The 25,240-nt window shown below is 42.4% G+C and overlaps 2 protein-coding genes and 1 long non-coding RNA gene across 13 annotated transcripts in view; 1 reads left to right on the plus strand and 2 right to left on the minus strand.

Annotated features, from left to right (window-relative positions):
- LOC135524068 (CUGBP Elav-like family member 2) overlaps positions 1-3,949 on the minus strand; it is a 72,940-nt gene extending 68,991 nt beyond the window's left edge. For 3 of the 9 annotated variants that reach the window (XM_064951232.1, XM_064951231.1, XM_064951227.1), the window contains exon 1: positions 3,593-3,949. In XM_064951232.1, coding sequence (XP_064807304.1) covers positions 3,593-3,714 — 122 coding nt within the window. In that variant the 5' untranslated portion in view covers positions 3,715-3,949. The remainder of the gene's footprint in view (positions 1-3,592) is intronic. The other 6 variants (XR_010452901.1, XM_064951228.1, XM_064951229.1 and 3 more) reach the window with 5 other exon arrangements.
- LOC135524070 (uncharacterized) lies at positions 70-4,981 on the plus strand. 3 transcript variants are annotated; one of them, XR_010452904.1, is made up of 2 exons: positions 70-158; positions 3,115-4,981. It is a non-coding gene; the product is annotated as an uncharacterized LOC135524070 (long non-coding RNA). The 3 variants fall into 3 exon arrangements; XR_010452903.1 differs by having other exon boundaries at positions 70-153; XR_010452902.1 differs by having other exon boundaries at positions 124-533.
- A 6,863-nt stretch (positions 4,982-11,844) lies between these two features.
- LOC135524067 (transcription initiation factor TFIID subunit 3-like) lies at positions 11,845-25,226 on the minus strand. Its single transcript, XM_064951225.1, has 7 exons — positions 24,877-25,226; positions 23,539-23,790; positions 18,867-20,764; positions 18,700-18,782; positions 16,707-16,935; positions 13,206-13,312; positions 11,845-12,961 (listed from the first exon to the last, which is right to left on the minus strand). Exons 1-7 carry the CDS (start codon positions 25,040-25,042, stop codon positions 12,847-12,849), a joined length of 2,850 nt encoding a protein of 949 aa, XP_064807297.1. The 5' UTR covers positions 25,043-25,226; the 3' UTR covers positions 11,845-12,846.
- Positions 25,227-25,240: the final 14 nt, after the last annotated feature.

Here is a 25,240-nt window from a genome sequence, read left to right on the forward strand (position 1 = left end):
CGAGTACTAAGTCATCAGAAGCGATTGACATTCGTCTTCTGCATCCCCCAGCTCATTTCTCCTCCAATCGCCAAATTGAAAAATAAACTACAGGCGAACTGTCAACTGCAGGGAGAGCAAGAGAGAGGCGTGACTACTTCTGTTCCCTGTCAAGTAATGTAAAAACATTTTTGACTAGGCTGGGGTTCCAGTTATTTTTGTTTGCACGTCCATATAATCCATACTTTATTTGACTATTTATTGTCAGTCTATTTGAAGTAGGCACAAGTATATTGGTACTTTAACCACCCATGGCTCAATCTGACCTAAACGATATGCTTGTGAAATATGGCAGGTGTTGATGGAAGGAAAAGGAGATCCCAATAATCCCCTGGCAAGACTACAACAGAACCAAGACAGACAAAAACAGAAAGAGATGGATGTTTATATGTAACAAAAAAGCTGTCAAAACAAAAACAGCTATTTTTATACCCTGCAGAGGGTGGATGGGTTAACAAAAAAAGGGGGGGAAAGAGATGGACATTTTGTGAGAGGTAAGAGATTATCAGAGAAAGGAAAATTATATAGCGAGCCTTACCCAACCCCATTTCTTGAACCTTGACTACAGACCCAATAGGCCAATACCATTTGCCAGAGAGGTAAGAGATTATCAGTGAAAGGAAAATGATAGGCTATGGCAACCCCATTCCACGAGTCCTTAGCTCAAGCACTTGGCTATTATTGAACCAGTCAAGTAGTAATAGGAAATCCCCTTTCTATAATACTTCTCTCCAATAATTCAAATGAAATACTCCAAATGTTTTGTTACGGCACTCAAATCCGAGTCCCACCCTATTAGTGTCTGGGCCAGTATTCAAAAAGCTTGTCAGAGTTGGAGTGCTGGTCTAGGATCAGGTCGCCCCTGTCCAAATTATATTAATTTGTATCTAAAAGACAAAAGGATCCTATATCAGCGCTACTACACCGAGACTCTTTGTGAATATTGTCCAAGAAGAAAAGATAATTCAAATACTGTTTTTTTTCCCCCCATTCATCCTGAGTTTTTGTTTGTGTCCCAAATGGCACCCTATTGTCATGTTCCCCTATTGTCATGTTCCCCTTTTGTGGTATTGCTGTTGTTTTCTTGGGGAGGGGGCTGTCTTTCTTTGTTGAACTCGACTTGCTGGGCGAGGTTTCCCTATACAAACCCCCATCAAGGGGGGGACAGATCACAATTGTCAAGTACTGTTTGTACCACAGCAGAGCAGAACAGGCACCAAATGGAAGAAAACAGACTGAAACAGAGAGGGAAGGACTAGCTGAATTGTTTAATAAGAAATGCTTGTTTTAGCTTTCCGTTGCAAAACATTTTGCTACGTTGTGCCCTAATGAATACAACCCGTAGCAGAGAGGGTCTGATGGCCTAATTAACTGGACTGGAATGGTTCATTCTAGCACTCACAGCAGCTGCACATTCATAACCCCCTAAAATATTATTGGGAGTGTCTCGCCAAGTTTCAAATTTCAAGTTTTATTAGTCATACGGGATACACATGGTATACGTCGTCCAACAAAATTACTACTTGCAGGTTCCTTCTGCAGACTCACTGATAAGAAATATCCTATTTGTGAAATCCTGGTTAAATCCCAAAGCAATTTTCAAGGCATACTACAGTGCAGATTGTGTTGATTTTAGCGTTTCAAAGTGTTATGCCCTATGCGTAGCCGACATACATACAATATGACTGTGACCTATTTTACCATATAGGCTACATTCAGACAGGCACATAGTCTATTATGAACGCCCATTAGGATTTAGGGGCTGGGCTGCTATAAAAAGCATCTAATCAAAGCATCTCTTGGTTCAGATATTATGTTGGAATGTTACGCATTTGGACTCTAATCTGATATTACTATCTCACATAACATCAAAGTATGTGTGAGCTTTAGACTAGGCTATAATTGTGTTTAATCATTTTAGATCTCAGAAAATCTCTCTAAGAAGATACATTGCAAGAGGGACATGACAGCCCCCTTGTCTGGCCATTTTAAATGACAGCCCCCTTGTCTTGTCATGGTTATTAGTCTTGTGGAACCAGACAAGTAGGTCTCTGAATATTACATCTCGTCTGGCATATGAGATTAGTTGGGTAGCCTACAGTACATCACAGTTCCCCATTGTACACTAAATGACCCATCTATTTATGGAAGAAAGTATAAAACATATTGTGCTGGAATATTAAAAAATAAATACTATTTTATTGTTGCAATGGAACCATGTTTATTGGAATGGATTGTATAGTTAGTTATTGGTTGCCGCCTCTTGACGTTAGCCTCACATGTAACCTCTCAGATTATTACTATCGTAATCCTATGGTAATCTCTACATGTACCATGCCTTCTTTGTTTACATCTTCCTGTTCTGTGGTATTCTTTTGCAACGTGGGACTATCTGGACGATCCCTGCCCCCTACAAATCAATTAATCTAGCATTTGACTTGCACCCCTTCTTAACCAATGGTGAAGCGGGTCAAGTAAAAATAGGCCAACTGTACAGAGCAACCCAAATGGGTTACAACATCTAGGTTTGTATATGTATCGTCATGAACTTGCTGCCTGCCTATCTGCCTGGCTGACATCATTTCTCCCAGCTCTGAAAGCACTTGCAGAATGGCGACCAACTGAAGCTGGTGCTTTCAAAATGGAGAAGGAGTGGGAGAAGATCTGTGTATGACTCAATGTTCTAATCTGAAAATAAATGCAGATTTTTTGTTATAGCTCGGCTGGCTGCTATGTTGGTTAACACTAACCTTATCAGATTAGTTTGAGTTAGGTTTTTGGTGCTGGTAATACTGGTTTATGCAAATGTCTTATTGGATGATGTAAATGTTTCTGTGCCCTGCAGTAGATTTGCAGTTTATATTGGTTTTGTCTGAAGGTGTTAGGGCAAGGCCTGGATGGATGGACTTGTTCGCACCACTGTCCTCTTCAGTGGCCTCTCTTTCATACAGTGGTAGAGCCCTGTCCCTGCATCACTGACTGACAGACTGACAGAGACCCATTTCTTCATCTTTTAATTGTGAGGGAAGGTCACGCCAATTTTTAATTTATTTCTTCAACTTCTTTTCATTTCAGGGAGACGCAACTTTCCCGATCCCTGTGGACCAATACATCAGTATTGTGTATTCACAATACATTGGTTTTGAGTCATGTAATATAAGAAGGTAAATGTATTTAATCACATTTGATTTGATGATAACTTCAATCAACAGGATCAATATGTGAGTTTGTGAAGATGACTGAAGGGGGTGGATTTTGGACAGGGGGGAGATTTTCCCCCAGATCACAAGATAGCTTGCATCTCTTTTCCTTTCAGTGAAAAACATACACATCACAAATCTACTCTAACCCACCATGGCATGAGAATGAATAGTTCAACTGAAAACAATGAATTGGTCCTATAACAATATCCATTAGTCACCACCACAGGGACAAATAATCATTATAAACACTGGCTAAAGCCCCAACCCCAACCACAACAAAAGCCAGCCAGGCTAGATCTGACTCATTCATTCTGAATGAGGGGCCAACCCAACATCCAAGGACAACGTACCTCAGAGATCCTAGGTCCTCATTCCTGACGGGGACACCAGCGGCGGAGGCAGAGGGGGGACAGCGCATGCCGTTGGCATATATGCTCTGCACCAGGGCTAGCTCCGACGAGTGTTCCAACATCGCACGGTACTCTTCCAGAAAAATCCACCTTATGTGTGTTAAATGGACACTTCTCTTCTTCTCACTATTTCTCCCTCTCGCCTCTCTATCTGGGTAGCTTTTTTTCTCTCTCTATTTCTCTCTCGCTCTCTCTGTTTTTCACTCCCGCCCCTCTCTTTCTCTCCTCAGATTTAGTGCAGTCGAGCGGCACACACCCCTTTTGCTGACTGGCGTAGCTGAAATAATCCTTTTTGACAGCTCATCGTGGGCTAATGCATTCTAGTGCAGCCCGCGGCAGACCGGTTCGCAGGCTGCAAAGCTGCGGCCACAGTAGTACTCTTCCTCTAATTGACACCCATATTAGGAAGAGTCCAGGAAATTGGACACGGGTGATTTATTCCTACTGTCAAACTGGGATGCATGGGGAAAATAAGGGGAAACGTCTGCAAAGTTTGCCAATGGATCTCTGGATCTGTTTCTTTCTCAGGTCCTGGGATTGAGTGGGTTGTGGTATGATCCATGTTTCAATGTTTTGCATGTATTTGAATGCTTGGATACAGGAGAAATACAGGCGAAATGTAGGTCGATACCAGGTGTTGTTGTTACAAAGGAAATATTGTACATACAGACTAAACCTCAGGTACTGCACTTGTGGCAGGAATCATAGTGTGGTCCAACCAAAGTCTGTGTCAAGCAGGGAAATCAATCCTACAAGCAAAGCACCACACCCTTTTTAGAACAGATGCATGAATTTGTATGTAAAAAACTGGATTCTGAAGTGTCAAACTTCAAATGTTGAAATTATTTAAATGTTCTAACAACTCCATCTACTAACTCTGCAGTTACATGCAGATCTTTTGGTCGAGGTTTAATCTGTGAAAACGCCAAATATTTAACACCAGGAAACATTTATTGGGGCACGGCTTTTATCCAAAACCCTTATCCAGTCCAGTCATACCATCACTTTCTGAATAATCTTCTTTTAGACAGGAGGATGCGCATATGTCACATTCTTCACATTCCCTGGACTGACTGATGATAAACCAGTGGATGAGAAGAGGGAGGGGAGAGAGGTACAGGGAGCGACAGAAGAGAGACACAGAGAGGGGGTGGACCTTTGTGAGAGGGGGAGACAGAGCCAACCCTGTCTACCTCTGTACCCTCTCTACAGTATGTTGTCATTATTACACTGGTGCAGAGATGGATAGCATAGCTTGTTGTATGTTTAGTCAGTATGAAAAAAATCTGGTAAGCATGGCTATCTTTTAATAAAGGAAGGATTACGCTAGTCTCCTCTCTGATGGCATTTTGTTTGCATGTTGAGCCTAACATGAACAGAAATCTCTGCAATACTTTGCTATATGAAATATAGCCCCATTTTACATTCCAAATGGCACCATATTCCCATATAGTGCACTACTTTTGATCAGAGCCCTATAGGCCCTGGTCAAAAGTAGTGCACTACAAATGGAATAGGGTGCCATTTGGGATATACTCATTATCATATCCCATGGCAGTGTAGCATATTAGTTGTTTGACCATGTCAAATACTAGTGTGGTCAGTTGTCATATCTGTTTGTAGTGTAGCCAACGGTTCTTCTAACGTACGTCTATTGTCTTGTTTGGCATGACAACACACGGTAGAGACGTTGGCTATAGCACAAACAGATCTGGTAACTAGGCCAGTCAAATGCATTCTCAACTACTTCACATAAGACACACACACACACTTGAAGGACAGTTTTACATAAAGTGTTGTCACAGACCCTGGAGCCATTGGCCACCATCAACTGACAACAGGAACCAAAACATGAAGAGGCATACCCTTATATCGTTTCAAATTACTGCCCTAATTTGCATAGCTTATACACCTACAATAGAGTTACCAAAATTAAAAGAAGTATGGCATGCAGTGAGATAATTTCCTGTTTATAACTTTATGTAGTTTAAAACTACTGCTTTAGTAACCATAATTTGCATGGCAACTCATCATAGTCCATCCGGACTACACCACAGTGCTATCAAAGTGAAGAGTATGGCAGGAGTACAGTAGGCAGAGGAAATATACTAGAAAATATTTCACTATGGCATGCAGCCAGATGACTTCCTGTTGATGCGTATAGTTCCTCCTTTTATTCCAGGTACATAAAGAAACAACCTAGTGTTTCAGTCTTACAACTTTAAGATGAGATTTGCTCTGTAATATCCTTCTCGGACTCTGAGAGCCCAGGAGAAAATAAATCTAGGCCTCCGACCCCCATAGGCGTTCTCTCTTGCTCTCTTTCTCATTCTCTCTCTCTGACTTTAAGTAGGAAAGTCATTTGAAACAGGGTCATGTATGCTGTGCAGTACATGTGGGTGTGTGTGCTGCATGTGTGCCGAGCGGGTATCATAGGGGATAAGACTGACATGGTGAAGGGGATCCTCTGATCTGAGCATAAATCCCCCTGGTTTCAGCCTTGCTCTTTCTTGCACACTTAGTTTCCGCTGACATAAATATTTTAACGCTGATGTTGAAACCCTAGCTAGTCTTTGTGATGTGTTGCTGCACCATATAAAGCAGAGAGCAACTAAAGTTATTGTGTTTTTGCACTAAGTGAACTTACAGTATCTCCTGAAATACCTCTGATCCAAGTGATACATTCAACAGTAGGCTTGATTCTAATGGACGAAAATTGATTTTGAAAGTGAAGCTGTATCTATTACAGAAACATTGAAGTTAAATTATTCAGGAACTAACATCCATTTCAACGTAACACTTTCCAGAAGGTGAATAGAATCTGAAAGGGAAGACTGCACATCTGTAAACTAACCACATGTGCTAGGCTACTGAAAGACACATGAAAGGGGTTGAGACCTTTTGTCTGTCAGTCTCTCTCTCACTCTTTCATTCTCACTCACGTGCTCCCCATGACCCAAAGTGACAGAGTCGGTTTGTCTGGTGACTCAAAGTTCACCAGCACTGCAGAAATACTTTTTTATGAAACCGGAAAACAATTACCAGCAACTTTCTACGGTCAGATTGTGAAACTGCTGTCTGTCTGTCTTGTTTTGTTGAAACCTCCATGCATTCTTTTGTGAAAATGAAACCTCCATCCATAGGCTTTGGTTCTGGGTGTTGGAGGTGTCTGAAAGCTTTCATTGGGTAATCTCAAATCAAATTGCATTGGTCACATATACATATTTAGCAGATGTTATTGCGGGTGTAGCGAAATGCTTGTGTTCCTAGTTCCAACAGTGCAGTAGTATCTAATAGTGCAGTAGAATCTAAAAATTATTCACAATACACACACATCTAAAAGAATGGAAATGGGTTGGCGCATCCCCTTGGGTTGTGCCGTGGCGGAGATCTTTGTGGGCTATACTCTGCCTTGTCTCAGGATGGTAAGTTGGTGGTTGAATATATCCCTCTAGTGGTGTGGGGGCTGTGCTTTGGCAAAGTGGGTGGGATTATATCCTACCTGTTTGGCCCTGTCCGGGGGTATCATCGGATGGGGCCACAGTGTCTCCTGACCCCTCCTGTCTCAGCCTCCAGTATTTATGCTGCAGTAGTTTGTGTTGGAGGGCTAGGGTTAGTCTGTTATATCTGGAGTATTTCTCCTGTCTTATCCGGTATCCTGTGTGAATTTAAGTGTGCTCTCTCTAATTCTCTCTTTCTTTCTCTTTCTCGGAGGACCTGAGTCCTAGGACCATGCCTCAGGACTACCTGGCATGATGGCTCCTTGCTGTCCCCAGTCCACCTGGCTGTGCTGCTGCTCCAGTTTCAACTGTTCTGCCTGCGGCTATGGAACCCTGACCTGTTCACCGGACATGCTACCTCTCTCAGACCTGCTGTTTTCAACTCTCTAGAGACAGCAGGAGTGGTAGAGATACTCTCAATGATCGGCTATGAAAAGCCAACTGACATTTACTCCTGAGGTGCTGACTTGTTGCGCCCTCGACAACTACTGTGATTATTATTATTTGACCATGCTGGTCATTTATGAACATATGAACATCTTGGCCATGTTCTGTTATAATCTCCACCCGGCACAGCCAGAAGAGGACTGGCCACCCCTCATAGCCTGGTTCCTCTCTAGGTTTCTTCCTAGGTTTTGGCCTTTCTAAGGTGTTTTTCCTAGCCACCGTGCTTTTACACCTGCATTGCTTGCTGTTTGGGGTTTTAGGCTGGGTTTCTGTACAGCACTTTGATATATCAGCTGATGTGAGAAGGGCTATATAAAATTGATTTGATGAGAAATATTTGCATATTGGATCAAGCAATGTCGGAGTGGCATTGACTAAAATACAGTAGAATAGAATACAGTATATACATATGAGTTGAGTAAAGTAGTTTGTAAACATCATTAAAGTGACTAGTGTTCCATTATTAAAGTGGCCAGTGATTCCAAGTCTATCTATATAGGGCAGCAGACTAAGGTGCAGGGTTGGGAAACCGGGTGGAAGCCAGCTAGTGATGGCTATTTACCAGTCTGATGGCCTTAAGATAGAAGCTGTTTTTCAGTCTCTCGGTCCCAGCTTTGATACACCTGTACTAACCTCGCCATCTGGTTGATAGCATGGTGAACAGGCTGTGGCTCGGGTGGTTGATGTCCTTGATGCGCCTTCCTGAGACATAGGTGTCCTGCTGTAGGTGTCTTGGAGGGCAGATAGTTTGCCCCCGGTGATGCATTAGGCAGACCGCACTACCCTCTGGAGAGCTCTGCGGTTGCGGGCGGTGCAGTTGCCGTACCAGGCGGTAGGATGCTCTCAATTGTGCATCTGTAGAAATTTGTGAGGGTGTTAAGAGCCAAGCAAAATTTCTTCAGCCTCCTGAGATTGAAGAGGAGAGAGAGGAGGGGGGGGATCTTAACCACCCAGCACCATAAGAGAAATTTGGCTAAGATTATCAACAGGACTAGGCAGTCATGGTCATCACGAGAGGAGGAGATCATGTACCTGTCTACTGTCTCGTATATCACACCAGAGAGGATACAGTTTGCTTGTAAAAAAGGATTTGCACGACATTTACATTATTACTACATTAGCAGGGAAGAGCTTGTAAAAGTCCCGTTTAATTTCAAATGCCAAACTTGTGCACAAAATGTTTGCTTGCACTTAACTCTGTACATATAATGCTTCATGGCTTTGTATGAGTATGTATGAGCCTACCACACTTTCTTACAAAGGCTGTTGTATAAACTTTGTTACATTTTGAAATATTTGTGTAATGTTGAATGAATGCATTGTGTTGCATAACCTGATAAAGCTAGCAGAGAGCCATGAAAGTACATTTTTATTTATCTGTACAAACCACCTTAGGTCATTAATGAGCTTATTTTGCATGTGCAATAGGACACTTTTTACTTCTCTTTTTCCAAGGCCAGTCCCCTTTCACTTCCTCCTTGATTTCTTCACATCAGACAACCTCGTGTGTATCTTCTCCATTGAGGGCCAGCTGTGTCACACACACGTTCTCTATCTCATAATGTTCTCTAAAGGCCTATGTGCAGCATTACATTATTAGCTCTCACCTTCACTACCCACCCAGCCACCCACACAACACAACACAGCCCAAGCATGACAGTATAATGCATCAGTTCTGCTTCCGGGCCTGGCCAAAATAGTCAGTTTACTGTGAAAATTTCATCAAGATGAAGAGCCCACATCATCTGACTCAACTGGTCTAAAATAGACCAAGATGAAACGCCCAGCGTGAGATGTACCAAGCTGTGACAGGCAGCAGAAACATATACTGTAGCGAGTTTTCTCCTTAAAGGTGTAAATTAATCCGCAATAGTTACATCTGTTCAATGGTTATTTCATTGAACAGCTGTAACTATTGCAGATTACACCTTTAATAATTAATGAAATGTATGCCCATTTGGAATACAGATTGTGGCTTCAAATACCTTCAAGATGTAACAGACAGCAGAAACTAATACTGTAGCTTCTTGAAGGTGCAATCTGTGATAGTTCCCGCTGTTCAATGGTTATTTCAATTAATGATATATTATATACCCATTGGAGTACAGATTGTAGCTTTAAATACCATCACAATGCAAGTTACAAACAAAGTGCCTCCCAACTCATGGAGTGACAGAAAATTTAAATATTGCCTGTTACTATGGAGATGAGTTCCCATGCTGTTGCTATTCTTATTATTTGCACAGATACTCTTATACACTGTACATAAGCGAGTGATAAGTGATCTGGAGCTCAAAAACAAACAGCAACATGCTTTCGTCCTATACAGACTGCAAAACAGAAACCTAAATTCTGTTTTTAATAACACCAATCCCTGGGTGTGAGCAAATTATTTTGTGATCTCTGGAAGTGTTTGGTTTTCTTTTTTGCTGTTCAATCAAACATTGCACTCAGTATTTTACCTACAGGTAGAAAAGCAACAAAATATTCCTCTGCATGATGTAGGCCTCATTATAAACCAATCAGAAATCAATTTACTAGTCTACTATCAATCCCATAGCACCTGTGGTTTGTTATGTCATGGGGGAACAAGACAGATACTTGAAAAGCAAGTGGACTGTCATGATTACAGTTCAAAGGCAGTAAATGGAGTTCTCCAAATGGGCCAAACTATACACCAGGGAGGTATTCCTTCCAGTTTCTACATTCAGTATTTGGGAGTATATGCTTTTTGATGAGCATGCTGCCAGGATCAAAATGAATTCCACTTCGTCATGCACCAGAATCCAAAACATTGTATAAGAGCGTCTCTCATGTCTTCTTGGCATGTGAAGATACCTGCTAGTTCCTGCATTAAGAATGACACCATGTGGTCATATGGAGAAATGCAAAATCTGAAGAATTGCTGTGTAACGGTACATAACTGTGCTGCATATTGCCTGACAGGAAAACCATGAAATGGGCAAAATGTTCACATACACCCATCATATACCCTGCTCTTATACTTTTTACTCTTATCTATCCTGATGTCTAGTCTCTTCTCCCCTGCCTACATGTACATACCTCAATTACCACGTGTCCCTGCAACTTGATACTGTATGGTACTGCTGTATCTAGCTTCCTTCTTGTTTTTAATTTTTCTTATTTAACTCTGCATCAGTGGGAAAGAGCTTCTAAGTAAGCATTAAGCATTTCCCTGTTGTATTTGGCGCATGTGATGAATTCAATTCGATTTCATTTGGTGTATTACCACACCAGGAAGACATTACTACTTAAACATTCTGAACTAAGCTTTACTATAACATCCTACCTACCTTAGGCTTTTTAAGCATTATAATAAGAAATGATAAAGGTTCATACAGGTTTATAACAAGAGATAAAGCATTACACCAGTTGGCTTTAAGTAAAGTAAAATGTTACCGGAGAGTATACTTGAACATTCTACACTAGGCTTTAGGCCTACTCGAACATTCTACACTAGGTTTTAGGCTTCTCGAACATTCGACACTAGGTTTTAGGCCTTCTCGAACATTCGACACTAGGTTTTAGGCCTACTCGAACATTCTACACTAGGTTTTAAGCTTCTCGAACATTCAACACTAGGTTTTAGGCCTACTCGAACATTCAACACTAGGTTTTAGGCCTACTCGAACATTCGACACTAGGCTTTAGGCCTACTCGAACATTCGACACTAGGCTTTAGGCCTACTCGAACATTCAGCACTAGGTTTTAGTACTTGAACATTCTATTAGACTATACACTAGACTTTTGGGTGCCAGTCCATTTCTGCGCTCTTGCCAACTCCTTATGGTATTTGGACATGCATAAGGAGTTGGCAAGGGAGCAGAAACATTTACTCGAACACTAGGCTCTTCTTGGTTGCTACAGCTCAGACGGCTAGTGGTTCACCTCCAGCTGGTGACACAGATATGTTTTGAGCAGTATGACTCCCTGCTCCTCAGACAGAGAAACAAAGAAGGCAAAAATTACATACTGCTACTTCTTCATCAAAACATCTTCTGATTAATTTAACAAATTCAAATTCACTGTTTTGTTAAAATATTTCCACTGTATTTTCATGAATTAAATGCATCAAAACAAAGAGAAAGGTTCAGAATTGCACATCAATGTAAATGCATGAAGGAAGATAGAAGTGCGTATGCCCTCAAATTATATCAAAGTAAAGTTGAGTACAGAAAAGCTAGGTACAAATGAGTGACTTCTTTTGAAAAAAAAAATGGCAATGAGACTGTTAGGCTTTAATATTGTAAATATCAGCAAAATGAGATACGTGTACAACGAGCACAGCTACAGTATAACTGATTGGGGGACAATTCATAAGGGGGAGGAAAAAAAATGAATTAAAAAAATATACAGAAAACCTTTTTTTTTAAAACAATAATTTGGAAATGGATTTAACAAGTCAGAAGACTGCTAAGAACAGAACGCACTTGGCTTTGTTAGAAGTTGGTATTTATGCATTTTATAATACACACAAATGCAGTTACCTTTATAGACATGACATATTTAAATGATACTGCAGAAAACCGGGGGGATCTGAATCTGTCATTCAGTTTGATGTTATTGACCTTTTTGTGGAAATACTAGCCTTGTTTCCAGATATGTTTGTGTTGTCTTGCCATCTCCAACTCAAGCCAAGGGCCATAGGAGTTGGCAAGACAGCACAAACAGATAACAGACCAGGCTATGGAAATACTAACAGAACAACAAGAATAATATGAAGATGGATGAATGTAGATTTCTCTCTAAACCATGCCAATGCTATCTTTGACAACATTGAACTCAACAGTGATCGGTTTGGAACCACGATGATGGAAAGGCATGATCTCTGTGACGTCATCACACCTACAGAACGCTGGGCCAAGGGCTCGCACAACAAAGACTGCGTCCTAATTCTCCCGATTTAAACAATGGTGGAAACTCTCTCCAGCCTATGCTTACATCAATCCAATGGTTTTAGTGTGCAAGCCACATGCACACTTTGGGAGAAGGGTACAGAACTAGGACATAGCCTTAAAGCTGAGGTTGTATATGTGCTGGTTAAAGAGTCTGTTAGGCTCATGTCATTCAGTAAAATCATCATGTGTGAATGTCTTATCTGTCATGTTTTTAATTTCTTTCTTTTCTTTTTTTTTACAGCAGTGCCAAAAGTGTTCCAGTATGGCTTGAAGAAGCAGTCAGTCCAGCTAATGAAAAGTCCAAAGTGTGCTTTGTTTTGCGTAGTCTCAATGCACTTTGTGTTTCCGCTTCTTGTGTTTTTTGTCCTTCTTCTTGCCAGCACACTTCACACAGAACCACTGCTGGTCCTCGGGAGGGGCCGAGACCATCCCAACACATGGCCTGAGGAGAGAAGGACAAAAATCGGTGAGTGAGTGAAGAAAGGAGGGAAGTTGGAGGGATATAAAAGGGATACATACATAGTAAAAGTGGATATCAGCTTTCCACAGTGCAGCATAAGTATATTTTTTAGGTTCAACAACTAGTATCCTAGAAAATGGTCCTCACTTCTGCAGCAATAACTAGTCATATCAGCTGGACTGAACCACAGTAGATAAATGAATGAATGAAGCAAAGCCTTTCTTACCAATGGTACCAGTCATCGCAGTCATCACAGCCGATCATGGGACTGCCGTCATCAGGCTTGTTGCAACCAGGACAGATCCAGATCTGGTTCCCCAACTCATCACGAATCTACGGAGAGAAATTGTAAGCAACAAGACGCTCAGGACTAAAATAAGAATATACAGTTGAAGTCGGACGTTTACATACACCTTAGCCAAATACATTTAAACTCGGTTTTTCACAATTCCAGATATTTAATCCTAGTAAACATTGCCTGTTTTAGGATCACCACTTTATTTTAAGAATGTGAAACGTCAAAATAATAGTGGAGAGAATTATTTCTTTCAGATTTATTTCACATTCCCAGTAGATCAGAAGTTTATATACGCTCAAATAGTATTTGGTAGCATTGCCTATAAATTGTTTAACTTGGGTCAAACATTTCGGGTAGCCTTCCACATGCTTCCCACAATAAATTGGGTGAAACTTGGCCCATTCCTCCTGACAGAGCTGGTGTAACTGAGTCGGGTTTGTAGGCCTCCTTGCTCACACACGCTTTCAGTTCTGCGCAACACATTGTCTATGGGATTGAGGTCAGCGCTTTGTGATGGCCACTCCAATACCTTGACTTTGTTGTCCTTAAGCCATTTAGCCACAACTTTGGAAGTATGCTTGGGGTCATTGTCCATTTTGAAGACCCATTTGCGACCAAGCTTTAGCTTCCTGACTGATGTCTTGAGATGTTGACTGATACAGTGGGGCAAAAAAGTATTTAGTCAGCCACCAATTGTGCAAGTTCTCCCACTTAAAAAGATGAGAGGCCTGTAATTTTCCTCATAGGTACACTTCAATTATGACAGACAAAATGAGAAAAGAAATCCAGAAAATCACATTGTAGGATTTTTTATACATTTATTTGCAAATTATGGTGGAAAATAAGTATTTGGTCAATAACAAACGTTTATCTCAATACTTTGTTATATACCCTTTGTTGGCAATGACAAGAGGTCAAACATTTTCTGTAAGTCTTCACAAGGTTTTCACACACTGTTGCTGGTATTTTGGCCCATTCCTCCATGCAGATCTCCTCTAGAGCAGTGATGTTTTGGGGCAGTTGCTGGGCAACACGGACTTTCAACTCCCTCCAAAGATTTTCTATGGGGTTGAGATCTGGAGACTGGCTAGGCCACTCCAGGACCTTGAAATGCTTCTTACGAAGCCACTCCTTCGTTGCCTGGGTGGGTGTGTTTGGGATCATTGTCATGCTGAAAGACCCAGCCACGTTTCATCTTCAATGCCCTTGCTGATGGAAGGAGGTATTCACTCAAAATCTCACGATACATGGCCCCATTCATTCTTTCTTTACACGGATCAGTCGTCCTGGTCCCTTTGTAGAAAAACAGCCCCAAAGCATGATGTTTCCACCCCCATGCTTCACAGTAGGTATGGTGTTCTTTGGATGCAACTCAGCATTCTTTGTCCTCCAAACACGACAAGTTGAGTTCTTACCAAAAAGTTCTATTTTGGTTTCATCTGACCATATGGCATTCTCCCAATCTTCTTCTGGATCATTCAAATTCTCTCTAGCAAACTTCAGACGGGCCTGGACATGTACTGGCTTAAGCAGGGGGACACGTCTGGCACTGCAGGATTTGAGTCCCTGGTGGCATAGTGTGTTACTGATGGTAGGCTTTGTTACTTTGGTCCCAGCTCTCTGCAGGTCATTCACTAGGTCCCCCCGTGTGGTTCTGGGATTTTTGCTCACCGTTCTTGTGATCATTTTGACCCCACGGGGTGAGATCTTGCGTGGAGCCCCAGATCGAGGGAGATTATCAGTGGTCTTATAGGTCTTCCATTTCCTAATAATTGCTCCCACAGTTGATTTCTTCAAACCAAGCTGCTTACCTATTGCAGATTCAGTCTTCCCAGCCTGGTGCAGGTCTACAATTTTGTTTCTGGTGTCCTTTGACAGCTCTTTGGTCTTGGCCATATTAGAGTTTGGAGTGTGACTGTTAGAGGTTGTGGACAGGTGTCTTTTATACTGATAACAAGTTCAAACAGGTGCCATTAATACAGGTAACGAGTGGAGGACAGAGGAGCATCTTAAAGAAGAAGTTCAGGTCTGTGAGAGCCAGAAATCTTGATTGTTTGTAGGTGACCAAATACTTATTTTCCACCATAATTTGCGAATAAATTCATAAAAAAATCTTACAATGCGATTTTCTGGATTTTTTCTTTCTCATTTTGTCTGTCATAGTTGAAGTGTACCTATGATGAAAATTACAGGCCTCTCTCATCTTTTTAAGTGGGAGAACATGCACAATTGGTGGCTTACGAAATACTTTTTTGCCCCACTGTAAGTGTAATGGACACTTCCGACTTCAACTGTACATCACACATCCAGCCTAATGTTGCACAGTATACCGAAACTTCGGTACTTTTTCCATGTTAGAACATGAAAAACGGTTTGGTAAAAAAAAAGATGAGATATTTTGGTAATTCTGCCAAATGTGTCTGTATCAGTGCAGCCGATGTCCCCTGAACACTTTACAATGCAAGACAAAACTGGTAGCTTCCATATTTGTAGGCTAACTTTCCTTGCTTGCTTGCAGCTGAAGCTAACATCAATTCACTACTCTAGTACTTTGTTTGTGATAATATGCAAACTATAATGCAAAAAATATACTGATTTTAAAGCTGATTACAACTACTTTATTAATTCACTTAAAATCGTTCTCTCTCACGTGTCTCTCCCAAAGATTACCTATTGCCTCAGCAAACTGACTGTGAATGAGTCATTACTGGTTAAAGTAAATGTCCAAATATGCAAATGTTGATGATCAGTACAATAATATAAGTCCCGAATGGAAGTAAAACAGCCTGTTTGTAATCTTTAGCCCGATGATATCATCCAAAACATGCTCACTAACTCAATGCAACACACACTCCTATTGAATATGTATTCACCCGAATTGTGACTCAGCCGAAGCTACATCTTGATTTACCCAGTTCATCAATAGAGATTTACCATTCAAATAAATTGTCATTATTTTGTTATGTAGTTAGATTGTTTTTACCAAAGTCACATTGATTGTATAATTTATTCATTAAAGCATACCTGTCCGTCTCTGAACAATTTGACTTACATTTTTTTTTTAAATGTAATGATGTTGAACTCAAAAGATGCCCAGCAACTGAACAGAGCAATAGCTGAGTTTCTCTATCTGGATCAAGGGCCATTCTGTGACTTTGGCTAATATGCCTGCTTTTTTTTGCCTTGGTATCATGTATTGTGATACTAAACCTGGTATCGAAGTCAAAATTCTGGTGTCGTAACAACACTAGTCCAGCCATGCACTGCAGACATCATAGTAAAACTCCTTGTAGGCTATTCCCTGATGAATTTGCTATCACAAAAGGGGTCCCGGCCCCAAAAAGTTTGAGAACCCCTGAGATAGAGGATAGGCATGACAGATACATCATTTTGTATATGGTTGAGGTAGAGGGTCTGACCGGGACTCACCACGTATGTTCTGACAGTTTCAGTGATCACACTGCGTACAGGCAGTTTGCTGGAGGACAGAATGGAGGCAGGGGAGAGCAACGAGGGTACAACTGGAGACAATAGTGGTGGAGGTGGTGGGGGCTGAAGGCGACTGCCAGGTCCTGATTTAGTGGCGGTGATCTTGGGTGCTGGCATCTTGGGTGGTGGCAGCGGTGGCTCGGAATTGGGAACCACCTTACTGATAACTCTGGAGATGGATATAAAGAGAAACAGAGGGGGGGGGGGATCAAACCAGAGCCTATGACACACTACTGCATGCAGATCAACAATACAGCTGCCTTGCAGCACAGAGCCAACTACATTTGTCAGGTACAGTATTTCTATGTATGGTGTCATATGTGTCTGTGTTTTGTATGTGCTTAATGTAACTGTATGATGTGGACAAATTAGAGTGCATTCGGAAAGTACATTCCAGCCTTATTCTAAAATAGATTAAATTGTTCCCCCCCTCAATCAATCAGCACACAATACCCCATATAGACAAAGCAAAAACAGTTTTTTAAAGAAATGTTCGCAAATGTATTTTTTTTTAAAACAACATTAAATATCACATTTACATAAGTGTTCAGACCCTTTACTCAGTACTTTGTTGAAGCACCTTTGGCAGCAATTAGAGTCTCGAGTCTTCTTGGGTATTAAGCTACAAACTTGGCACACCTGTATTTGTGGAGTTTCTCCCATTCTTCTCTGCAGATTCTCTCAAGTTCTGTCAAGTTGGATGGAGAGCATCGCTGCACAGCTATTTTCAAATCTCTCCATAGTTTCCATTGGGTTCAAGTTCTGGCTCTGGCTGGGCCACTCAAGGACATTCAGAGACTTTTCCTGAAGTCACTCCTGCATTGTCTTGGCTGTGTGCTTAGGGTCGGTGTCCTGTTGGAAGGTGAACCTTCGCCCCAGTCAGAGGTCCTGAGTGCTCTGGAGCAGGTTTTCATCAAGGATCTCTCTGTACTTTGCTCTGTTTATCTTTCCCTCGAACCTGACTAATCACCCTGTGTCACTGCTGCTGAAAAACATCCCAACAGCATGATGCTGCCACCACCATGCTTCACCGTAGGGATGGTATTGGCCAGGTGATGAGCGGTGACTGGTTCCCTCTAGACGTGACACTTGGCATTCAGGCTAACAACTTCAATCTTGGTTTCCTCAGACCAGAGAATCTTGCTTCTCATGGTCAGAGTCCTTTAGATGCCTTTCGGCAAACTCCAAACGGGTTGTCATGTGCCTTTTATCTTGGAGTGGCTTCAGTCTGGTCACTCTACCATAAAGGCCTGATTGGTAGAGTGCTGCAGAGATGGTTGTCCTTCTGCAAGTTTCTCCCATCACCACAGAGGAACTCTGGAGCTCTGTCAAAGTGACCATCGGGCTTTTGGTCACCTCCCTGACCAAGGCCCTTCTCCCCCGATTGCTCAGTTTGGCTGGCTCTAGGAAGAGTCTTGGTGGTTCCAAACTTCTTCCAATTAAGGCTGATGGAGGCCACTGTGTTCTTGGGGAGCTTCAATGCTGCCAACATTTTTTGGTACCCTTCCCCAGATCTGTGCCTCGACACAATCCTGTCTCGGAGCTCTACAGACAATTTAATCGATCTCATGGCTTGGTTTTTGCTCCGACATGCATGGTAACATTGGGACCTTATATAGACAGGTGTGAGTGAGCCTTTCCAAATCATGTCCAATCAATTGAATTTACCACAGCTCGACTCCAACTTGTAGAAACATCTCAAGGATGATCAATGGAAACAGGATGCACCTGAACTCAATTTCAGGTTTCATAGCAAAAGGGTCCGAATACTTACGTAAATAAGGTATCTCTTATTTTATCCATTTTAGAATAAGGATGTAATGTAACAAAATGTGGAAAAGGTGAAGGGGTCTGAAAACTTTCCGAATGCTCTGTAAGTTAAATGAAGGGACATATATATGGACAGAAAGTTTAATTGAATTGAGAAACATACATTTTGTCCTGGCCAGCCCCAACCCTTAGGGTAAGCCTGGGGATGACTGGTGATGGGACAGCAACTGGAGTCTCCACCCTCACCTGTGACAGAAGAAAGGAGAGCAACCAGTTAGTCACTGTTACAAACGCTACACTATAAATCAATACTGGAAAAACACAGCTTACCTTTTCTAGCCTAATCATCTCTTTTTCCTTCTCTTTCTCCTTCTCCCGTTTTTCCTTGTCTTTCTCCTTCTCTTTCCTCTTCTCCTCTTTCTCCCTCTCCTTCTCCTTGGACTTTTCCCTCTCCTTTTCCTTCTCCTTGTCTTTATCTTTCTTCTTCTTCTTCTCCTTCTTCTCTTTCTTCTTGTCCTTCTCCTTGCTCTTCACATCCTTTTCCTGGAGGATAGGCGGAAGAGGCGGCAGCATGGAGGGGATGCGAAGACACGTCGATGGGCTGAACAGGGCAGGCATGTCACTCAAACCGAACGGGGTGAGGGAGGATATCTTCTGCCGGTCCTTACCCTTGTCCCGCTTGTCTTTGCCCTTCTTGCTCTTCTCCTTGTCCTTTTTTTTGTCTTTGTGTTTGTCCTTGTCCTTCTTACCACTGCCATCCCCTCCATCTCGCGACTTGATCTTGATCATGGAGCCCTCTGGTCCGCCGAACCCTGGCCTCTGACCCAGGAAGTGTTCCCTGAGGTCATCGTCCTTGTTACCGAAGTCCTTCCACGGCATCTTGGCCTCCTTGGAGAAAGAATCTTTGCTCTTATCCCTGTTCTTATCCTTGTTCTTCTCTTTCATCTTCCCCTTGTCCTTATCCCTCTCTTTATCTTTTGGCTTCTCTCCTTTCTCCTTCTTCTTCATCTTTGTCTTCAGCTCTTTCTTGAGTTTCTTCTTGATGTCAGCCGAGGAGACAAGCTTGTTCTTCTCCTCGTACATCTTCAGGAGTGGCTCAGGGGTCGGGGGCGAGGCAGATGCTGAGGACAGGTATGATTCGCCTTGGGGGTGTCCCGCATTGGAACCTCCCTGGTTTACTTTACGTAGGACCTCATTGATGGAGTCGTCCATGGTCCAGTTCCCGGGGCCACCGTCTGCATTGAGTTGAAGCGGCGTAGAAGTGTCTTTACCCAGGCTGTTGGCACCCAGTGAGAGCTTAGGCGTTCCGCCTGGCTCCATGATAGTAAGCCTCCGTGGAGAGGAGAAGCCATCACTCTCCGACTCGGAGCCTGATGAGAAGGCAAACGGGTCAGGCTCTCGCTCAGCGCATGCCCTGGCAATCACAGCATCGATAGAATCGTCAATATCAGCGTTGTCGCCGCCAGGTTCGCAGAGTTTATCAGAGACGAAACCTGCCAGCTCGCATTCCTCCAGGCTTTGCCGCACGTGGATGTTTTCCTTCCCCATCCTCTCGCTGAGGGCCGACAAGGGAAGTCTCTGTAGGGCCAGGGCCTGAGCCTCTGCTTTTCCCTGGGAGTGAGAACCAGACTTGACTCCAGAACCAATCTTGGGGCTTTTGGGACTTTTAGGGCTCTTGGTCCGGCCCGGGGACTTTTTCCGCTCCTTGGAAGATTTGGGCGAGCGGATGGGGCTGCCTGACATAGCCCCACCAGCATTGACCCCTTTTGGGGACTTAGTCCGTGGCCTACCAGGGGATGAGCCTTTGGGCCCTTTGCGGCCTTGACCGCCATGAGACTTATGATCAGAGTGTCTCCCTGGGGTCACCGGCTGGGGTCTGAACAATGTCGGAGGCCCAGGTGTCTCTGGGGACAGGGACATTGAACCCATGCTGTCGTGGGAATGGGAGGCCATCATGCCTGGAGGGACACGCTGAGGGTTGAGGGAGGTGAGGGGCTCCCTGGGCTCCATGCTCCAGTCGGGGCTGAAGCCGGGGTGCATGCGAGGCCTCTTGGAGGTGGGCATCATACCCATGGCAGCGTCGGGGCTGTCCAGGTGTCTCTTCACAGGGTGGTTCTCATCGTTCACCACCTCGTCGTCATCCATGTCCTCGTCTGTATCGTCCAACGGGACCTGCATGGCCTCGGCAGAGGTGCCCATGTCAGCTAGGGCTTCTTCCTCCTCCTCTTCTATAGATGGGAGAGAGAGAGAGAGGGAGAGAGGATGAGACACAGCAAAGAGAAGCAGAGGGAGAGTGAGAGAGAAAGTCAAAGGTTCATCACTGTCATTCAATCAATCTCACCCTCTGATTAGTATTGGATTAAAGGACAAAGAAAATTAAAAAAGCATGGATTATCTGTCCATCGTAACCCCATTAACACACAAATGCACACACACGTGTCTCACGTAGGGCTGTTGCAGTGAACATATTACCGCTACTCCAGCAGTCACGGGTCATAACCGCAGTCAAACAGTCACGGTAATCTCCTCTTAGGCACTCTGGACATGCATTCTGTACCCAACTCGTTAACAACTGACAGGTGCTAATGGCCTGGCACTCAGCGCTCTATTGTCCCTCTAACCACTTCGACATCAAAGCAAATGCAATCGAAAATCCCATCAAACACTCATCATAACAGTATTATGCTTTTAAAACTGACCTCACTGTGATGATCAATTTGAAGAAAGAAGTTAAACAACAGGTTGAAACTGAGTGGAAAACATGGTCATTGTGGATGTTGTTTCAAAGCCTAACACAACTCAATGGGCAATGCTTTCTAAGATTAAATCAAAACACTATAAGTATACAGTGCCTTCAGAAAGTATTCATACCTCTTGACATTCCAAATCGTGTTGTGTTACAGCCTGAATTTACACACTATACCCCATAATGACAAAGTGAAAACCTGTTTTTAGAAACTTTTGTAAATGTATTCAAAATGAATACTGAAATACCCCTGAGTCAATACGTTAAGGAATCACCTTTGGCAGTGATTACAGTTGCGAGTCTTTCTGGGCAAGCCTCTATGGGCTTTGCACAATTGGATTGAACAATATGTGCCCATTATTCTTTTCAAAATTCTTCAAGCTCTGTCAAATTGAATATTACTATTCTGTAATTCCTTCTTTTCACTCTGTCAATTAGGTTAGTATTAAGGTGTTACGACAATGTTGTTGATCCATCCTCAGTTTTCTCCTATCACATTCAATAAACTCTGAAACTGTTTAAAGTCACCATTGGCCCCATGGTGAAATCCCTGAGTGGTAAGGACGCCTGTATCTTTGTAGTGACTGGGTGTTTTGATAAACCATCCAAAGTGTAATTAATAACTCCACCATGTTCAAAGGGATATTCAGTTTTTTTTTATAGATTTTTTAAAACCGATCTACCAATAGGTGCCCTTCTTTTCTTTTCCCCTGGTCTTTGTGGTTGAATCTGTGTTTGAAATTCACTGCTAGACTGACGGACCTTACAGATAATTGTATGTGTGGGGTACAGAGATGAGGTAGTCATTCAAAATGTTAAACACTATTATTTCACACCGATTGAGTCCATGCAACTTATGTGACTTTTTAACTTTCTTGTTCAGGGGCAGAACGACATATTTTTACCTTGTCAGTTCGGGGATTCAATCTTGCAACCTTTCGGTTACTAGTCCAATGCTCTAACCACTAGGCTAACTGCTGCCCCAAATGTAGATGTAGATTAATGTAGATGCATTTGTCAGGGTGGCTTTTAACCATTTATAAACATTCAGAAAAACATAATTCCACTATGACATTATAGGTTATTGTGTGTAAGCCAGTGGGAAACAAAAGTCAATTTAATCCATTTATTATTATTTTTTAAATTATTTTTTACAAACAAAATGTGGAAAAAGTGTGTGAATACTTTCTGAAGGCACTGTATTAGAGCTTATGCATAGGCCTATATGAGCCCAAACCAGAAAAAAAACAGTATTAAAATAATGATTATGCCTTTATAGCCTAATACACATGGCAAAAAAACATATATATATATATATATTTTATTTATTTTTTTACAATTTAAGAGGTCTTTGATACATAATTGGTCAAGCCTATACTCCAAAATTAAACTAATTCTAGTACTGGAGTGTATTATGCATACTGGATGGGCTGGTTACCTTATGCTATGCTCCAAACTTTCTATCCATGAGACTGGGAGAGAACATATAGGTCTAGGTGATGCTGTTGGCTCATTAATTGTGCAGGGCGGCTTCGAGTTAGCCTACAATTATAGTGCATTTGTATTTTGAATAGCCTAGTAATAAAGGCATTTTTTATATTATCATAATTAATAGGCTGACATTACCTTTGTCAATAGAATACCTCACCACTGTACGTTTCCATCTCCGCCCCTCTCTCCTTCATTTCTTTCTCGAGCGTGCGCAGAGAGAGGGGCTGTCAACAGTTTAATGCAATATGTTTCATTGTGAAAACACCGCTATCAACTTTCCAGAACAGATTTCACTTGGTTTCCCAAATTAAGCACTGGGTAGCTGCAGGAACACTGTTGGCGAGTCTATGGCACAGAGTTTTGGCGGAATATAACCTGTCGCACAGCAAGAGGCTGCATGCTCCCCAAAAGGTGGTTGATACGTGTAGTGAAATAGGCTAAGCATATAACATACATTCTGTTCTTCTGAAATACCTTTTCTTCATATCATGATTCTTTAGACCTGCCTAAAATAAATAATGTACTTATTGTGAAGATGCATATTAAACAAATGTATTAGACTTTAAATGTAGATGTTCCAAAGGCGGCTTGTATGTGTGGAGGCCTGGAGATGTTAATGGCCTTATGTTAATTGACGGTCAATTACAGCGAGGCCGACAGTAATTTACATGACAATAACCGGCTGAGGAAGTTTCATGACCGCCACAGCCCGAGTCTCACACACACAGTTCCCTCAGACACAATTAATATAGTTAAAGTCCTCACCTTCTTGCAAAGAGACCAAGGGTGGCATATAATCTAGAATGTATTCCCTCCTCTCCTCGGCATCCCCCCGTACCCCCACTCCAGGCTGAGGGAACTGCAGCATGTTATTTTTGCTGAGGGGGAAGAGAGGCGTCTGCTGGGAGAACCCCACAGGCTCCAGGTTATGGACATAGTCCTCCAGCTCAGACAGGCTCACACCCAGCAGTCTGAAGGCCTGGCCCACGTCCTCCAGTACTGGGTCTGTTCGCCCATCTAGGACGAGAGGAAAAGTGCATGCATGAGACGTGATCAAACCTTTATGTTTCCTTCCCCTTCTATGCATGCATATATGATACATGTACTATAGATGGGTTAGCTGATAGTGTAAAAAACGATACGCATGCTTCAATGGGGCAGACGTCTGTGTTATTGTGGTTCTGGATGGCCAAATAGTTGGCAACAATGACTAGAAGCTTCTATGTGGGGGATCATAGGTGGCTTGTTTCAGTTAGTTTTATCTTGTTCTTTTGATACCATGTTTTGTTTTGAGGTGTCACGCCTATGCAATATAGCTCAAATTAGCAAGCTAGAAAACCAACAGCTGTAAGTACATATTTGAGAGACAAGTGCTCATGACATTATGCAAATTTACATAAACATTGGAGACGAAATCAAGTTGACATGTTGTCAACAATCTAAGCCAACACGGTCTGTTTTGCCCCATAGTTGTGCATGGGTCGGTTGTTGCTAAACAACCAACCCGTCTTCAGTATATACACTACAACAAACTAACTGAGTGAAGTATTTTACACCATCGCATGACGTAAGAGATTTTCAAAAATCAGACAGAAGTTATTTTTTCGACCATCAATTATGCCTTCAGCAAATCATTGATTAAATTCAACCCGGGAAAGACAGTGGCATTTACAGCTAACGTTACCTAGTCTTTTTTTAAGCCCATTTCTAAACAAGATGCCACACTGTTTTCATTGGAACTACAGTATGTTAGAACACTCCCCCATGTTGACATCTGAGCTAGCTAGTTAGCACACACACCACAGTATGACCCGTTTCAAATTGAGAAACAAACATGGTCATAAGCGACTAAATGTATATCATGACTGTAGTTAGCTAAACATTACATACATGTAATCCTTGGGAAAGTACTTTTGCAAACCAACCTCGTCATTGTTTACATGACTAAGAGTTAGGCTAACTTTACTGTACATGTCTCTGACATTAGCACTAGGCCTTGATTGGAGGGGGCGCTAGTCACAGAGCGTGGAATAAACAACGCGACCCAATACCTAGACAGATTAATTTAATTTACAGTGGACATGTCTGAAACACAGTACTTACATAGCTCCGAGTATCGATGACAACCCCTGGCTAACTGCTGGATATATCTGTGAAGAACATCGGAGAGCAGGTCGCAGGCTGTGAGCTGCACTGCATCCCAGCCCAGCGCTTGGCAGATCTGCGCCACCGACACACGCAGCAGCGAGCGAGCATAGCTCTCGCACATCTTGCTGACTTTAATAACGGTCCTAGTTTATTCAATCCCGGCTATAAAACATGCTCCTGGTCTTCATGATGCATGAAAGACGTGCAGGCTGTGAACAAAACGCTCGATGAGGGATACTTCTGACATCTATTCGTGTATATATGTTGGCGCTCTTGCCAGAGCCGCCATCTTGTTTCCACCGATAAAAAACCCATCCCA

This window comes from Oncorhynchus masou, chromosome 31 (genome assembly GCF_036934945.1).
Source record: "Oncorhynchus masou masou isolate Uvic2021 chromosome 31, UVic_Omas_1.1, whole genome shotgun sequence".
NCBI classification, from domain to species: domain Eukaryota; kingdom Metazoa; phylum Chordata; class Actinopteri; order Salmoniformes; family Salmonidae; genus Oncorhynchus; species Oncorhynchus masou.